The 18,394-nt window shown below is 48.1% G+C and overlaps 1 protein-coding gene across 6 annotated transcripts in view; it reads right to left on the bottom strand.

The window, feature by feature from the left end:
* Positions 1 to 18,394, bottom strand: part of rbfox1 (RNA binding fox-1 homolog 1) — a 201,268-nt gene that overhangs the window by 94,509 nt on the left and 88,365 nt on the right. Inside the window, exon 1 of one of the 6 annotated variants that reach the window (XM_076983389.1) lies at positions 2,213 to 2,739. The exons of 2 other annotated variants lie outside the window; for them this stretch is intronic. In XM_076983389.1, the coding sequence (XP_076839504.1) occupies positions 2,213 to 2,311 (99 nt within the window). In that variant the 5' untranslated portion in view covers positions 2,312 to 2,739. Of the gene's footprint in view, positions 1 to 2,212; positions 2,740 to 18,394 lie in introns of those variants that run through there. 3 more of the 6 variants (XM_076983379.1, XM_076983406.1, XM_076983371.1) reach the window with 3 other exon arrangements.

Raw genomic sequence — 18,394 nt, 5'->3', positions numbered from 1 at the left:
CGTCTTTGTGCCACAGCCAAGCAAACCGAGTGAATGGGCTTCCAAGAAGGATGAAATAGTTCTAAAAACGGTGGACGTACTACACAGCCTCACACGACTTCAGGCGTTTTACACGCGAGTCAACAAATAGTTGGAAAAGAGGGCTGAAGTGGAGGTAGACAACGCTAGCGCGCAGGGGCCAATCCGCTCCAAATCCCCTAGTCTGATCGTTAATCTAGAAATAAATTCCGTTCTGCTCATGACAGCAATTCCAGCACAACAAGGCACAAAAACAAACAAACATTCAGGCAAACAATGAAACAATTAAAAAGTAATTAAATAAACAAATAAACAAATAATTTGAACAAGCACTGAAAATACGTCCACGTTTGACAATGCCACAGTCTCGGTGAAGCGCCGAACTACACTCCTGCGCATACTGATGGGTTTCTGCTTCCTCGGGGACGTGTTTATAACTCTCTTTTGTGCTCTGCTTGCAATGGACCTTAATCCTCCATCGCCGCCATTAGAAATGGCAGAGGCCATGGTATGCTTCTCCGAGATCCTCACAGAAAGGCCTGTCTGCTGCAGCGTCTGCTGCGCGTCACACGTGGAGGGCGCCAGCTACCTCGCCAACGTGTCTGACATGTCACGTCACTTTCACTGAGTGTAATTGTACAAAAGAAAACAGAGGGAGACATAAGAGTGTGTATGTTTTGATTTGTGAACATAGCATGGCTTAATTCCCACGAGCACCGGTCCTCTACGCTTGAGACTGCTGACACATATTCCTCTGCAGGTATTCCCTCTCAATCAGTCTACTGTAAGCACAGATGCCCACGTTGTTAAGTGGTGCCACACGTGGGGTGGACACAAACGTGGCAGACGTGAGATGTCCTGAGCAAAACCCACAGCTGTAGTTAAATGTGTTGTGAGTGTCTTACATCTCAACTATAAATAGCCTCAAAGACCCAGATTCCTCAGTTCACGCTGTACACTTGAAAACACATGAGCTCACACACACAGACACACAAGAATGCTTTCTCTCTCATGTGCACACACACACACACACACAACACACAAACTTCACTGTGAAAAATTAATACAGATGCAGAAACATATTGCCAGCTGTTAATAAAAAGCTTAATATTAAAATATAAAATGTAATTATTTGTTACATAAACAGCAAACATGAGAGTTAAATATTTTAAAGCATTTTTGGCATTGAATGACACGTAGAAAAAGAACAGCTATCCTTTTGTACCTAAAAACAATATATTTATCTTTGAGACTTGCTTGCAATTAAACTGACTAGGAATGCAATTTCTATTGGATAAGATAAAGGTTAAAGGCGTCACTGAAGGTTAATGGTAGCTCAGTGGGAGAGACCAAAACTAAATGAGATGGATGATCTCCACTGCACCCAAATACAGTCACACAAGATCTGATGACTGATCAATACAATAGATCCACATCTCAGTAAATAAATTCTCATAAATTATCATCACCAGAGTATAATTACAACTATATATATATATATATATATATATATATATATATATATATATATATATATATATATATATATATATATATATATATACAAAAAATACATCATTTTAAGGATGGCAGTTTTTTTTATACAAGCTCGTCGATCTTTGTAGCTATAAACACAAAATGGATATGGACAAATTACGCACGTTTGCAGAAAAACAATTAATAAAAATATACATAGCACATTCTTGTGCCAGCCACAGGCGCACACAATATGCTGATTAGTTTAGGGGATCATGTAGCTAAAACATCAACAATCAGCAAAAATCAGCAGGTCCACAGATGAAATGCAACCCTTACACCACGCTGGGTTCATACACAAAATGATGTCATGACGACCACACGTTGCACTTTGTAAAGGGAATGAATATCATGGTTACACTATCCTTAATCAATAGTCCCTTCATTATCTAAGGGGTTTCAATGCTAAAAATGATAATGCATAACGAACAACTTAAATCACGTAATATTGCATCAGAAGATGTGCTCAAACATCTCACACAAACATGCTCTCTCTTACCCGAAAATGCTCACTTTATTCAGTGTACCGCTCACCCTAGCGCGCGCACACCCACGCGCCCCTCCTCTCTCACCCCCCCCCCCCCCCCCTCTCTCTCTCTCTCTTTCGCAAATTTCAGCTAAGATTCTGCGTATTAGCGCAGGAACGTTGGATACTCACCTGCTGCAGGTACATGAAAGTCAAGGCACAGGAGAGCTGCGGACACACGTCTACGTGAGGCAGAGCGACGCACGTGCCGCCCGTAAGGGGATGCTGCATTGTGCACGCGGGGCAGTCCGCGCACGCGGACAGACGGGGCTTGCACGCGCCTTCCCTCGTCCTGTCTCGTCCAGCCGAGTTTTCACGGGCCGTTGAAATCGGTTAGCCGGAGCTGCGACGGTTACGCACGGGGAGCACCCAAGAGCGCGCGCGACTCCGCGACCGGGCGCACCGGGTTGTCCGCGAGAGATGTCTCGTGCGATCCTGCAACCCCTCTGCAATCGTCTCTTGCTGACTCGGTCCAAACGCGGTCGTTTGTTAAGCTTTTCTTACATAAAAATAGGTCAATCTTGCACGAAAGTTGGTAGCTGGACGATTGCAACTTGCGCGGACAGTTCGGACACGCGCAGGTTTGAAGGGACGCAGCTACTGCAACTCCGTCTCTCACGAGCTGTCAGATGAGTCCGGGGGACACCGTGTGTTTCATTGACCGGGATTTTTTACCGTGCATCCGAGAGGGAGGGGGCAGAGGAGGAGGAGAAGGAGCGAATCCTAAATCACACTTTCATTTTGAGGGGGTGAAGAAGCGAGCCCCATTTTTCCCTTGTGAGCAAATGAATGGCCCTAATGATGTAATATCTTCACGCACTGTGCATGAACCATGGCTGGCCAAATGATTTTACACGCCAGTGCACCAATGCGTGACAGGGTTATCATAAACAAACCAGCCTACCATCAGTTTGCTATTTTCTACACGTGTACCATCTGTCCTATAAAAATACAAACGTTTCATGTGGCTTCAGTTATAGCAGGCGATACTAACTTTAATATACGGATGATATACGGGTATATACTATCAGCCTATATCTAAAATATATACCAGCCGCGAAATCAGCATTATGAAACATAACAACTATATACAAATCTACATAATAAGCATGAAATATATAAATATAAATAGAGCTTCGTGGATGACATGTTATTGCATGTCCACATATTTAAACGCAAACAAAACCAGACAAGTGAATCGACAAAATGATGTTATGGAAGCATTTTTTTCTGATAGCTAAAAGCCCACAGGAATAAATACATAAACACCAGACAAAATATCGCGAATTAAGTGCGCAAAAGGAGGAGCACACACAAAATGGCAGTTTGATCTGAGAAAAAGCTATCAAGTCCCAGCAGAAGAAAACCTCGTTTTCTTTTTCTGTGTTTATATACTGCTTACAAAAAAACCCCAAAACAGCGCATTAGGGTAGCAGGGTGGTGTATGTAGTAGTGAATAATTTCACCCACATGACAGTTCAAAGCTCTTTAGAGACCGATCATACAAAATTCCATTCACCACCTCCTCAACAACTCATTGATATCCATTAGTGACAGAAAAACAGACATTACACAAAACAAACAAAGAAGCAGATAAATAAAAAAATAAACAAACAAAGTGTTCAAATACATAGCCAAGGTCTAGCAAAAAAAAAAAAATTGTAGAAAGTGGCCAAGACTGAATTATTCATGTTATCTTTCTCGAATCTTATTAATTAATTAATGTATTATTTTATTTTAGCCGAATTATGGTGATTTGCAAACCAGTATCAACTAGACCTAAGAAATAAGACTTCATACGCTTGTTACTTTAATAAAAGACGATAAAAGTCTGTGGTATTTAAGTGGCATGAGAATTCTCAAATAAAAAAGAGGCGGACGGGTTTTATAGGGAGAGCAACAGAGGGCCGAGTTCTATTTTATTTATGTTTCTCCACCCATGTCTCCATCTTTTTACCCCCTCCACCCACCCACCCACCCCCGTCTCCCCGGTTAACGACTGCGTCTCACCCCCCCCCCCCCCCCCCTGAGAAGCTCCATGCCCAGAAGCGTCCGGATAGGCTCGCGCTTAGGTCCCGCCCCCTTGTCCACGCTCCAGGCTGCCGCGTACAGTAGGGCGTTCAGGGGGCGGGCGGTGTGGGCCGGCTGGACGCGAATGTTTTAAGTTAGGATGAAAATTGCGCGTTCTTTTCAGAAACAGAAAATAAATCTTAAGCTATCCAGGAATTCTGAATCTTCCAGAAGCTTCAATAATTGGAATATGAACCAAGGGGCTTGTAATAACTGTTACTCTACGCCGTGGGACATGTAAATGCTAATGAACAAGGTTTACTAAATACATACGTGGATAAAGAGTATTATCAGTGGTTAATCCGTACTAGTAGAACTAGCAGTTTTCTCATTTGGGGGGATATTAATCCCTTTTTTGCTCTAATGTTTTGGCATGACTAGAACGCTACCTTGCCTGAAGGTGATACACTAAAAGCACTATGCTTCCCATCACATCAGAAGCGAGGAACAGTGAAAAGAGGAACATGTTTGATCCTTTCTATTATTCCGTTTCAATAATTAATGACGCAGGCAGCCAGACCTCAAACTAAAAACTCGAAGACGGGAACGCATGCACGTGGAAGCGGAACCAACGGGACACGCGAGACACGCGAGACACGTGAGACACGTGAGCCGCCACGCGCAGTCACGGCGTAGGTTGGTCGGTGCCGTTATACAATAATACCCGATTTGAAAGCCGGTTTGGGGACAAAGTACCAAAAGGTTTAAGAAGAACAAAAAAATCAATATAAGATTCCTAAACATTTTGCTTGGATATTTTTTCCTTCAAGAAATTACAGCAGCTTTTCAAGAAGTGTAGTAACTTTCGGCATGTTTAGGTTCCTCCCAAAGTGTCTGCGCGAACAAGCCATGGCAGTACTTGCCACACTGTCATTTAAGATCAGGTCGTGTGGATTTCAGCGGCTGGCGGCCGAGCCACAGGCCCGGCTACATTTCAGCCGGCGTCCTCGACGTGAGCGTCTCCATCGCTGACAGCCTAATAAGGGAGGACGGGCTGCCTCCACCCCGTGTCATGAAGTTGACAGGACTGCACCAGGTGCCGAACGTGCCGGGGAAGATTGATGAAGTCACACGGAGGTGTATTGCAGAGATGCCGGCCCGAGCCGTTGTTAGCGTTATTTTTCATTATGCTCTGGCGGCTGCTTAATGTAAAACCTAAGTCGGCCTGATGGCGACATCCTCCGACCCGGCGTGATGAGTTAGGTGGGTGGGTGGGGGGGGGCAGCCATTATCGCTCTGGCCTGGGGGGGGGGGGGGGACCGATGGTCTCGGCATTACAGCCACGACACGACAGCTGAGGCTCATTCTAAACAGTCGCTGTTTGTTTTTTCCGGCAGCAGAGACCGCAATCATCACGGCCGGGGAGAGTCTAATGTATATCGAAGCCGAGTGTTGTATTTCCTACATCTGTTCTTTAAATAGAAGTGGAGGCAGAGGTGCGGCGGGCTGACTCAGAGCTCAAGCGGCACGTCAGCTCCGTCTCGGGAGGAATCCAGACTGCCTCCGAGTGTGTGACACTTTTCCAAATTCGCACCGCCGTAGCAGTGGCGATCAGCGCCTGGGGGCTAATCAGACGCCACTCGCCCGCTCCTCGCTTTTTTCTGCTTTACCCGGCAAGTTGGGGGTGTGTGTGTGTTTGTGTGTGTGTGTGTGTGTGTGTGTGTGTGTAGTGTGGGGGGGGGGGGGGGGGGGGGGGTTAGTCAGTTTACATGACAGTAATTACGAAAACAGATGGAACCGGGGCTTAAGCGCGGCACCGCGGAGACAATGGGCCCGACGCATCGGGGACTTCACGACCAATGAGGAGTGGGGCCAGATTGCGCGGCAGCTGAGACCGCCTTTCATTAGCGCTCAAGTGTGTGTTCGGAAGCCACGGGAACGCGGGTCGTTTGTTTCCCCGTCGTCGTCCGCGCTAGGGGCCCTGCAAATTGATTACCGGGTGGGATGTGGCATGTGATCCTTTAGCACCTCCGCACATCTGGCTCCGTCTGCTCCGCGGCCAGCCCGTCCATCCACCACCCCCCCCCCCCCAACCAACCCCCCCGCCCCAACCCCCCCACCCCAAGGCTCCAGGCCAACAGGGGCTGCTGATTTGCGCTCGTTTCGATGCATTAAGACTTCGCTGTCCTTTTTAATTGGTGACAGAAACGATCCGCACCGCGCCGTTAATCACCTCGGTGAAACCCGGTGAAAAACAATCAGTGCTCCTCCTCTTACCTCCCCCCCCCACCCTACCCCCATCTCTCCCCCCACCCCACGTTTGATTTTCAAAGGTTTGTGCGTGAGATCCGTGAAAACGGAGAGCATAACTTAAATAGAACTCGTACATCAGGGAGAGGTGGAGGTGAACGTTGGACAGCTAATTAGAAGGCTGTGGGTGCGTACGTCACAACAAGTAACGGTGATGCGTTTTTTTCGACTAATTAATACCACACTTCACAGTTTCAGCCCGTGGAAGAGAAAGGGAGGATGGGAGGCGCAGAAGGAAGGAGCTGGAGCGCCCCTCCTGGGGGGAGGCCGGGCTCCGTGGCCAGGCGGCGATTTGGAGCGACGTCTCGGAGGGCTGGGGTAAACGCGGCGGACGAGTCCTTAGCGCTTTCGCCGGGCGCTGCCATTAGAGGGTTTTAGCTTCCATTAATGTGTCACTTCGCTGGGCCGCAGAGTCTGCGAGGAGGGGCCGATTCGTGGTGACAGAATCAGGGGCTGTCACATGCAGTAACGGCTCAGCACTGAGCAAACGGGAAAAGCCTCGGAGCTGACGGAGCGGCGGTCCATCAGAGCTGACACACGCCCGGCCTCCACCACCACAGATCCAACTGGGCCGCGTGGACAGGAGTCCATTAATTAACTGCTTAATATGTGAAGCTCTAACATTTGCCTGCTGCTGTGGCTGGCACTGCCTCACTCTCAGCAAATGACGCGGTAAAGGAGGAAAACACACACACACACACACACACACACACACACACTTTCCCCTTGCACACAGAGATACAACCACCACAAAGGAGAATCATACATGTATGTGTGCAACACACACACACACACACACACACACACACACACACACACACACACACACACACACACACACACACACACACACAGAAGGTCTGAGGGAGATGAAGAGCAGTAAAGCAGCATAAATGAGCCAGAACAGTTACTACTAACTTGAACTTAAAACCTAAACAAACAAAAAAAAAACCCCCAAAACAAAACAGTATAAGAAAAACGTCTAAAAACATCTTAACCCGAAGGGTATTTTAGAACAACGGCTCAGAATAAAAAGGTGTCTTAAAGAACTAAATATTTAATGGTTGATGGTATTAATAATAAAAAACATAATCCTATTTCATGTATTTTATAACGTGCACATTTTTCACTGGAGTCAGAGGTGAAGACGTGTCATTTAAAGTATAAGTCTTTTAATACTGGATTTGTTTCTCCACTGCCTCACTTCACATTGTAAAGGCAGGAACACCTGAGGACATCAGTATCGTGAACGTCTTGCAAAGGGATTCCATGTTAGATCCATTAGCATATCATTAATTAGCCTGCCTCTTCCGTATGAAGATTAGCGGAGAACAGAGGCGCTCCGGAGGGACCAGGCTTCGTTCGGGAGGCGACTGGACGTGAGGAATGACCGGAACACCGGTCATCTCTGGAAAGCGCCCCGTACGATCACCGCCTCCCTACAGAACCACGCGTCGCTTGTTCTGACGGCTCCGTCGCCGGTGTTTGCGGTTTGCATATGGACATCTCGCCACGCCGCGTCTAAATCACACAAATAAGGAGGCCCGGCATGGCGAGGTCACACAGCTGCCGCGTGAGGGGAAGATGCACTGATGCGTTGACTGAACTCCAGCAACTGCACCTTTTCTCCCCACTCGAGAAAAAAAAAAAACAGAGACAGACGGAGATTACTATTTTTAGCGTGTGCGGCTAAAAACTGTATCCTAATGAACTCAATAGCGGTTCAAGCAACACTGTATTAAGTAGGCCTTGATTCTGAGGTAAACCTACTGTAATACATATTGACATGTATTCAAAAACATCTGCTTCCAATACTTCTCACGGCCAGACTCCACACCACCCTATTAGTCAATAACAACAACCCTGCAGGTTACCAAAGCAGTCCTCAAATCAATCCGCACATTTTCAGAAAAGGTAATCAATAGCTCGCGAAGGCACGACGCTGTCCCTACTCTCTCCTCTCCAGATGGACCATTCTCCAATAAGATCATCAATTACTCTCGCCAGTTTAAATAACCAGTGATGTTTACTTAATACTCCCCCCCCCCTTTTTTTTCTCCTCCTCATCCAGCATATTCATCCAACTCCCTCAGCTCATTAAAAGTCCTTCCATTTATTTGCTGTGCGCTCAGGCCTTTAAATCTGCCACGCCACACAGAAGCGAGCCAACCGCACCTCACCCTGCAGTGGTTATAGGCAGCACACGCTGTGGTGTCGTTAATTATATAAACCCGCCTCGGAGCAGCGTGAAGAAGCCCGTGAGCCGCCCATGAGCGCCAGCCGACCGGCCCGCCGGGCCCGTCCGGACGCTGCGGGATCATCCTGTTATGACAGGCCTTTTCTGCCCACCTGTTTCTGCCGTCCCCCGGCCCGGGATGAGGGTCGGCTCCAGCCTGTCGGAACGCCGGACCCGACCCGTTCGTTATGTCCCTACCCGTAACGCGCGACCGTGCAAGGCCTCGCGCTAAATTCCAAAACAACACGAAATATACTTTGTTCATCTAAAAGCGGACACGAGGTTGCAAAGATCTGGGGCTGGACAAGTCGATTCTGAGAGAGCTTCTGTAAAGGAATGAGATGGGGACCCGGGGTAGAGATGGGCAGTTACTTGAAAAGGGAAAAAAGTAAAAAAAAAAAAGGCTTTCAGTAATTATACAGCTGCTGGAACACAGTGGTGGGCAGAATGAAAATGAGGCCCAATTATTGAACGCACCACATAGAAGATACATCTCAGCATGAAGTCTGAAACAGGACTCACGTTGTTTCACATCAACCCTATAAATGTTAAACAACTGAAGCCGAGCATTAATATTCTGACCATCTTCCAGATGCTTTTTTTTTTTTTTAAGATAGAGAGCGTATCATAGACATATTACATTTCAGTTAATCTGGTAATCTGTCCATCTGCATTAGCCTTGGCCTGCCTCGTAATTGAGACCATTTTAAGCAATAAAAAAAAAAGAATTTAAAATCCAACAACTTTCAGTTTCACTAAACGGCGAGACAACCCTGTCGGACACCTCTCTGAGGGCCCCGGGCCTGGTGGTGTGGTGTGGGGTGGGGGCCCCAGGCCTGGTGGTGTAGTGTGAGGGCCCCAGGCCTGGTGGTGTGGTGTGGTGTGAGGGCCCCAGGCCTGGTGGTGTGGTGTGGGGTGAGGGCCCCAGGCCTGGTGGTGTGGTGTAGCGTGAGGGCCCCAGGCCTGGTGGTGTGGTGTGGGGTGGGGGCCCCAAGCCTGGTGGTGTGGTGTGGGGGGCCCCAGGCCTGGTGGTGTGGTGTAGCGTGAGGGCCCCAGGCCTGGTGGTGTGGTGTGGGGTGAGGGCCCCAGGCCTGATGGTGTGGTGTGGGGTGAGGGCCCCAGGCCTGGTGGTGTGGTGTGGGGTGAGGGCCCCAGGCCTGGTGGTGTGGTGTAGCGTGAGGGCCCCAGGCCTGGTGGTGTGGTGTGGGGTGGGGGCCCCAGGCCTGGTGGTGTGGTGTAGCGTGAGGGCCCCAGGCCTGGTGGTGTGGTGTGGGGTGAGGGCCCCAGGCCTGGTGGTGTGGTGTGGGGTGAGGGCCCCAGGCCTGGTGGTGTGGTGTAGCGTGAGGGCCCCAGGCCTGGTGGTGTGGTGTGGCGTGAGGGCCCCACGCCTCGTCCCTCGCCTCCCCTCGGGCAGCCTGGAGTGGGCGGCGTCTCCCCTCTCCCCTGCTCTCTGTACTATCCCGGGACTTATTAGCTCGCTCTATCATTCGAGGCACTCATACCGAGATAACCCTCACCTGGTCTTATCACCAGCACACAAAAGCATACGATCCAATAGGGCTCCACGTAATCCATCTCTGTCAGCTGCATTACGGAAATTACCTGTCACAAGCATCATGGTCGAGATTCCGTGATTAAACACAAACTTTGGAAATAAATGCCCAAGGGTGCGAGAACATGGGTCTAGGCAAAGTATGTTTCAATTCAGTTTCGCTCCACGCCCCCCCTCATACCCCCACCCCAGCCTTTCTGTATTAATAGTTCCACTCTACCCGGGGGAATTATAAATGACACAATGTTCTCGCTTAGAAAAAAGAAGCAGGTCTGGGTCTGAGAGAATGGGGGGGGGAGATCATTGCAGGCTATTGCTCGTGGGCCACGGAATGATCTTTCATTATCTTTAATTCAGATAGGCAGTGTTTTCAGTCATTCTGCTTGGCTCAAGACAGAGCGGGAATTGCAGTTTCTAAAATAGAACTGAGAAGTTAAATGGATTTAAACCTTTGTTTGCTGTACTCTTGTGTGGCGGTCGGTCTTAATGGAATTGAGTCTCCGTGTCTGACAAGATCAGAGGTGCAAACTGTGACCTGTGTTCAGAAGCTGCCTGCTGTAATTCATAGTACAATTAATAGACATTGTCACACAAAGCACCCCTCCCCACTCTCCCAATCGCTGGGAACAGCTTGAAAATATCGGAGATATTTTGGCAGTTACATAAACAGCAGACGTAAACACACACTGTCACACGTGGTCTCCCACAGTCCCATAGTCTAGTGACTACCTAAACATACAAAACAACCCCCCCTGCCACACACACACACACACACACACACACACACACACACACACACAAATACATATCCTTGCACAAACACATCATGACTTGAATTGTTATCTTCACTAACGTTTGTATTATCTGTAGCTAAATATTGTCCATACCTAAACCTAACTCTAACCTCAGCCTCATTAGCTAGACTGTTTTTTTTTTGTTGTTTCTTTGCTTATTTTAGTTTTTAAAAGTTTTGTGTAAAATAAATAAATAAAGTGTTTTTCCCCTCATGGGAACCAACACAATGTTCCCACATTGTCAAGATTTCAGTGTTTTCAAATCATCTGGTCCCTAGAAAGAGATTAATATATTCTCTCTCTCTCTCTCTCTCTCTTTCTTTCTCTCTCTCTCTCATATCCCCCCCCCCCCCCCCCCCCCCCCGACTTGTTTAAATGCAGTTTAATATAGAAACAACAGTCGCACCACAGATTGAAAATGTTGCGATGTGCCAAACGTGTAAATATGTACGTCTCTGGCAACACTAATGAACTGGATTCTACTACCAGCACATGCAAATGAGATGTAGATGTCAAAGTTCACCTTGCACCACAGAGCTGAGCTTCTTTTAAAAGGCTAATTTAAGACATACGTCATCTCATCCTGCAGACGTCTCCATGATTGCAGTTTCCATATTTTTCCATATTAATTATTTCTCTTCGTTTTGCTAGTCTGGATGCAATAAGAGTGAACAAAAACATACAGGACATTACAAATTCACCTACGATTACAGCTGTCCCTGGCTGTTTAGTCTCATGGGCTCACAGCACCTTACTTGTCCTTTAGGGCACTGTACTGATCCTTTAGGGTACTATATGTCGCATATATGGACCTCACAACATGCAGCCTATATTTCACTGTAGATAACTTTTAGGGCACATACAGCACCTTTAATGCACTACACTTAACTTTTAGGACACTGGATGTTACCTTTAGGGCAGTGTACATTACCTTTAGGGCATGTTGAGGTGCTTCACCTCCTTTCTCTCCTACTCCCTCCTAAAGTCAAGTCTCCTGCTCATTGGCTGCCTGGGAATTCAGAATGTGTTGCTGACAAAACTCATTTAGGTCCAGGTTCTGTTCATGAGGTTAGCTCACACGTTCATTCTTTCAGTTTGTATGCGATGCCCAGGTCCGGTATGGTCTTGTTTGCCATCTCTGACCGATGGGAAAGAATAAAAATATTCACAACTCGATCTTGAGGATTCACCCAGACCTCAGAAATAAAAATGGATTCTTTAAGAAGAAATTGTTCTTTAATTTATTCAATTATTATTATTCAATAAGCATATCAATAAAAATGATATAAGCTTAGACATTAGCTATTGATATAATAATTTATTTAGTGTTATTCATATAATAGACTCGATTATGTCAAATTTAACATTTCCCTTAATAAATTATGAGACAGAGTAAAAATGTCACCTCATCTTTATGGATCAAAATTACATTTCACTGTTCCCATAATTCTGATTAACACCCATGTCCATTTCCAAGGAAAAAATGTATTCATAGTCACACTATGAATTTTTTGTTATTTCTGTTTTTCATAGCGGACAAATGAGTCTTTGAGAAAGACAACGACGTGCCAGTTGAAGGCAGCGGGTCAGCCAGGGTCCGAGACGAGGGCCACGCTGCCTCGCTGCACGAGACAAGCAAGATGAAATCTAAAAGTCATTCTTTATCTTTCTTTTTCTAAAACTCCAAAAGCATTCGACATTATGGGGAGTTCAGGGCTAGGATAAATAAGACTATTGTGAAATGCTGCTGTCAGCAAGCCGGATTGAATAAGAGAATCGGACAGGACCTCTGCTGGAGGTGAACGGCTCCCTACTAAATAATTGAAGGCAGAACATACTGTATATATAACTTCTTTCCTGTATATCTCACTATAACAGTGAATTAGCTTTTTACCTCGACACGCCGTCCACCTGCTCTGTGACACGACACATTAATATCATGAGCCCCTACAATAGCTGCAGGGCAAAATTGAACAATTGATCATTAGGGCGAAGGTGCTCTGTGCAAACACGGGCGTTGAGTCAACCAGCCTGTTCGGAGTCACGAATGCAAACGCACAAAGGACAAACTAGCGGCCATTATGTGGAAAAATGGTCTGGGGTCATTTGGCAACATTCGACTTCGAGTCTTTTCTCTTTCTTTTAACACCTGTATTATTATACTGTAACCACAATGTTTAAAAAAAACCCAGAAATAAACCGGCAGAGATTAGAACGGCGTAACAGCAAAAGTACAGTCGGGCACAGTCGTTTGAATGGCGCTTTGTTGTGGTAAACAGGGCGTTAAGGCGCGGGCCTCGTGGCGGAGGGCTGTGGTTAGCTGCGGCCGGCGTTCCGGCTGCCTCCCCGAGCACCGTCTCCTTTCACAGCGTGTCAATAGAGCGGGAGGTGGAGGAGGTGGAGGAGGAGGAGGAGCTCTCCCCGCGGGCTTCGCCTTCTCCATTTGGAGTGTTTGACACAACACCCTCGCCCCCGTCGCCTATTCAGGCTGCGCTAGGCTTTCCAGAGAGCTAATGATGTTCCCGATTGTTTCAAAGGTTCCCTAGCAAATGCCGCGTGTGTGTGTGTATGTTTGTGGATCTGTGTGTGTGTGTGTGTGTGTGTGTGTGTGTGTGTGTTTGTGGATCTGTGTGTGTATTGTAGGGGTTTGGGAATAAGGAGTGTCAGAACTAGCTGAGAGGGAGGGGGAGAGAGAATGAGACAGAGAGAGGGAGGGAAGGAGAGAGAGAAGAAGAGAGAGACAGTGAGAGAGAGAGAGAGAGAGAGAGAGAGAGAGAGAGAGAGAGAGAGAGAGACAGTGAGTCACAGTGTGTGTGCTCGGGCACTTTGAGCTTTGCTCATAGCATGCACACCGTCAGCACATTTTTTTTGCTTACTATTACCCTCTTTTGCTAGCCGAGGTATTAATAGCTAAATTGCACCATCAACCTATGTGTGTATTTGTGTGATTTTCCCCCCATTAGTATTTCTGCACATTAATTACTTCAGTGCCCCAGGTGCTTAATAGACCCCCCTCTCCTCTAATTGCTAATTGAAGTGGTTATGATTTATTAGTGGCGTATGATTACCTTAGCTATAGAGGCTAATGCAGCCATAATACCAATTACATTCAGCTCCACACATGTAGTGTTCAAAGGACAGCATGGTGTTTCAAGAACACGCTTTCACTGGTCGCCTGGTCCGTGGCGTTCATCCGACGGCCGTGGGTACCGCAGACAGTTACGATATGGACTGATGCCTTTGGCTCTAATATCGACCGCAGGGAGGCGAGACAGCACGGTGGTGGATGGGGGGGGGGGGGGGGGGTAGTTTAGTTCGAGCATTATCAAGAGCGAAAGTTATTTTTCCACCAAGCTGGTTTAATCTCACAAACTAAGGGAGTGTGAGTGATTATCACCTACGCGATTAAGCTCGGGTAACGTGGCCGGATCGGCTGTGGGGTCACCGAAATGCACCAATAGGATTCCTATCAGTCCGAGGGTCGCCCGGGGGCGTGGCGGAGTCCGCACAGTCACCTTTGCCGGCCTAAACCGGCTACCAACAGCTCGCCTGAAAGTACGTCTCACTGACGCACTCCACGACGGGACCGCCCACCAGTTGCTAGCGGAGCTAGCTGACATCGCAGCGTGCTAATTACACGCGGCGGACGAGGTGGGGAAGGAGGGGACCAAAAAAAAAGTTTCTCTTGCACCTCAGTGACAACAAAGATGAGTCAGTTCCCATAATTAAGGAACCATTGTCAGACACTGTGCAGCCAGATGAGTAAGGGTGGGCCCCGGGCTCTGGGTGGACCCCCCGTTTCTTTGACACAGGGAACACCTTTACCTGCTTTCTCCCTCCATCTCATAATGTCCATCTCATTAGAGGGCATGTAGACTGGTCAGCTTAGGCAGACGCACAGCCTTAATGAGACGACGAGCTTCCACACACCCCCTGCTGTGGTCTCCCGCTGCTGGAGACGTATGAAAGGACAGGACTTCTCCCCAGCCGCAAGCCCCATGTCAGCCCACCCCCACCCGACACGCACACACTCCCTCCTCCAGTCAGTCAGGGTCTTCCGGCTTTGAAAAGAGCTGCTTGTGGTTATTTCTTCATAGGTTTTAATTTAATGGTCCCGGTGACATCTTTAGAAATCAGCTGCAAAATGATTTACAAATGAGGATCAGCTTATCGCTCTTGATCAGCTAGTTTTTGAACTAAGATGATCCAGCTCCGTCGCCAGAAACTGCCGAACGTGTCGCGTGAGCTAGCGGTTCGTTACGTGCGCCGTTAACCCGAGGACCAAACACGGACAAACGTTCGTGCTGGCCCAAACATCCTGTCGCATGATACCAGCCAATGAATGACACAGAAAGTTGACACCATGACCCCATGACTACACGACCCCATGACCTCTCCATGACCAATTCAACCTAACAGCTTCTCCAAACTCCCATCTGGAACATGAGCTCACAGCATGCTTTTGGGTCATATTATTGATGTTCAAGTGCCCTGTTGAAGGGTGCAGTTAGGACGTTTCGATCGCCATCCTGAACCTTTTTTAGTGGGGAACGGTGGGATCTGAATCTGCAGCCTTGCGAGGTCGCAGCTACACATACGATAAAGAACGCAAATGTTGTGCGAGTGTACACGTAGTAGGAACATAAAAGGCTTTTTGTCCAGTGAGGGGAGGAGACAAGCATTAGGGGCAATCCAGTCATTCACAAAGGCAGGACAATTGTGGCCGTATTTTCTTATTCTCGTGCTGTAGCGGTGTTCTCTCGCGCTGTAGCAGTATTCTCTCATGCTGTTCTCTCACATTGTAGTGTTGTTTTCTCGTGCTGAAGTGGTATTCTCTTACACTGTAGCAGTATTCTGTCATACTGTAGTGTTGTTCTCTCACGCTGTAGCGGTGTTCTCTCACGCTGTAATGTTGTTCTCTCACACTGTAGCAGTGTTCTGTCACACTGTAGTGTTGTTTTCTTGTGCTGTAGCGGTGTTCTCTCACACTGTAGCGGTGTTCACTCACACTAGTGTTGTTCTCTCACGCTGTATCGGTGTTCACTCACACTAGTGTTGTTCTCTCACGCTGTAGCGGTGTTCTCTCACGCTGTAATGTTGTTCTCTCACACTGTAGCAGTGTTCTGTCACACTGTAGTGTTGTTTTCTTGTGCTGTAGCGGTGTTCTCTCACACTGTAGCAGTGTTCTGTCACACTGTAGTGTTGTTTTCTTGTGCTGTAGCGGTGTTCTCTCACACTGTAGCAGTGTTCTGTCACACTGTAGTGTTGTTTTCTTGTGCTGTAGCGGTGTTCTCTCATGCTGTAGCGGTGTTCTCTCACACTTGTGGTGTTCTCTCACGCTGTAGCGGTGTTCTCTCACGCTGTATCGGTGTTCACTCACACTAGTGTTGTTTTCTCGTGCTGTAGCGGTGTTCTCTCATGCTGTAGCGGTGTTCTCTCACACTTGTGGTGTTCTCTCACACTAGTGTTGTTTTCTCATGCTGTAGCGGTGTTCTCTCACACTGTTGTGGTGTTCTCTCACACTAGTGTTGTTTTCTCGTGCTGTAGCGGTGTTCTCTCATGCTGTAGCGGTGTTCACTCACACTGTAGCGGTGTTCTCTCACACTGTTGTGGTGTTCTCTCACACTAGTGTTGTTTTCTCGTGCTGTAGCTGTGTTCTCTCACGCTGTAATGTTGTTTTCTCACGCTGTAGCGGTGTTCTCTCACGCTGTAGCGGTGTTCTCTCGTGCCATAGCTGCTCAGAGAACCAGGCTGGAAGCAGGGCGCAGACCCCGAGGCCGGGCGCAAGTCTGACGACCGCGAGACTTATACACACACTCCACTATCTGGTCACACACTCCACTATCTGGTCACACACTCCACCATCTGGTCACACACTCCACTATCTGATCACACACTCCACTATCTGATCACACCCAGCGCAGGACACGGCAGGAAGATCAGCACTGCATCTCCAAAAGTTCAAGCCATTCTACATTCGCGGGGTTCCGTATTCGCGGGGACTTCTGTATTGGCGGGGATCCATCTTGGCGGGGTTCTGTATTGGCGAGGTTCTGTATTCGCGGGGTTCCGTATTCGCGGGGACTTCTGTATTGGCGGGGTTCCATCTTGGTGGGGTTGTGTATTGGCGAGGTTCTGTATTCGCGGGGTTCCGTATTCGCGAGGCCTTCCGTATTTGCGGGGATCCGTATTGGCGGAGCCTTCTGTCGGAATCGCCCATAAAGCACCAGGGGCCCCCGCGGTGTATCTGCACCTGCCCGCTGCTCCTCCTTCCCTCTCGCCACATAGCGTAGATGTCTCCACAGCAACAGTCTGATCTGATGAAATCAATATCTGTCCGTTTACCAACGCGGAAAAAAAATAAACGTCAAGAAGGCAGCGCACGCAGATACCACTCCGCCTTATCAACGCGAAAGCGCCGTAGCCGTTGCCTTCCTGCTGACGTTTACACGCGCCCCTCAAACCACCCCATCCCCCGACCTGCTTGTGCGTGCTTTCACTCACGCTGCCAGCTGTGAGGGGGATTCATGCCACGGTCGACGCGCAGGACGGGAGACAACGTGGAAAACTTCTAATGGATTTACCGAATGGCGCGCGTCCGTCTGCTCTGATGGAGTGGCTTGGGGGTGGAGCTTGGAGGGGGCGTGTTCAGAGCAGCCACGGAGGAGGCGGAGCTCCATGGACAGCGCCCCGGTGCGATGCCCCCTGCCTCCTTGGAGGGCACAGGCAGGTTGCTGAGTGCACGGCCCAATTACGCACTGCTAATTGAAAATGTTAATCTTGTCACATTCAGGGGCAGACAGGGTTAAACCGGCAAAACTGCAATTCACTTCAGGGCCATATCGCCGGTTGAAATGAACTAGATGATTAATCCTTTATATTCTTTGGGGATTCAGGGAATATCAGCAATTAAATTAAAAACTACAAAATGTATGCTCCGAGATGTGCAGAGGCGAACGCAACCATGAAAGACAGACACTCGTTTTTTTTTTTTAATGTTACCTTACTTATGTTTTTATCACTCCTGTTTCTATCCATCATAAAGAGATTCAACAACAACTCCAAATCTCACCGGAAAGCCCCGAAATGACCCTTTTTCACACAAACAAACAAAACCCAGACCAAAGCAACGTGTGTTTCTCAATGGAATATTTTTATGTGTACCAGGCCTTTGTTGTTCGATCGGTTGCCCTGGTGATCTCTGCGTTAGACACCCCCGCCTAAACGCGTGTCCCCGCGTCTGCTCAAACGTGCCCATTACCGGGGCAACAAATGATCTACATGACCCCGCCCTCTTTTCTTTCTGGTCAGGATGAAGCATCAATATTAAGCAGACCCGCCAAACCGGCACCGGCACCAAAGGCGAGAGCCCTGCAATTGGACTGCCCGTCGTTGATATTTGTAGATAAATG

The sequence above is a fragment of the Brachyhypopomus gauderio genome, chromosome 2, assembly GCF_052324685.1.
Source record: "Brachyhypopomus gauderio isolate BG-103 chromosome 2, BGAUD_0.2, whole genome shotgun sequence".
NCBI classification, from domain to species: Eukaryota; Metazoa; Chordata; class Actinopteri; order Gymnotiformes; family Hypopomidae; genus Brachyhypopomus; species Brachyhypopomus gauderio.
This window is presented reverse-complemented; position numbering and strand designations above follow the sequence as displayed.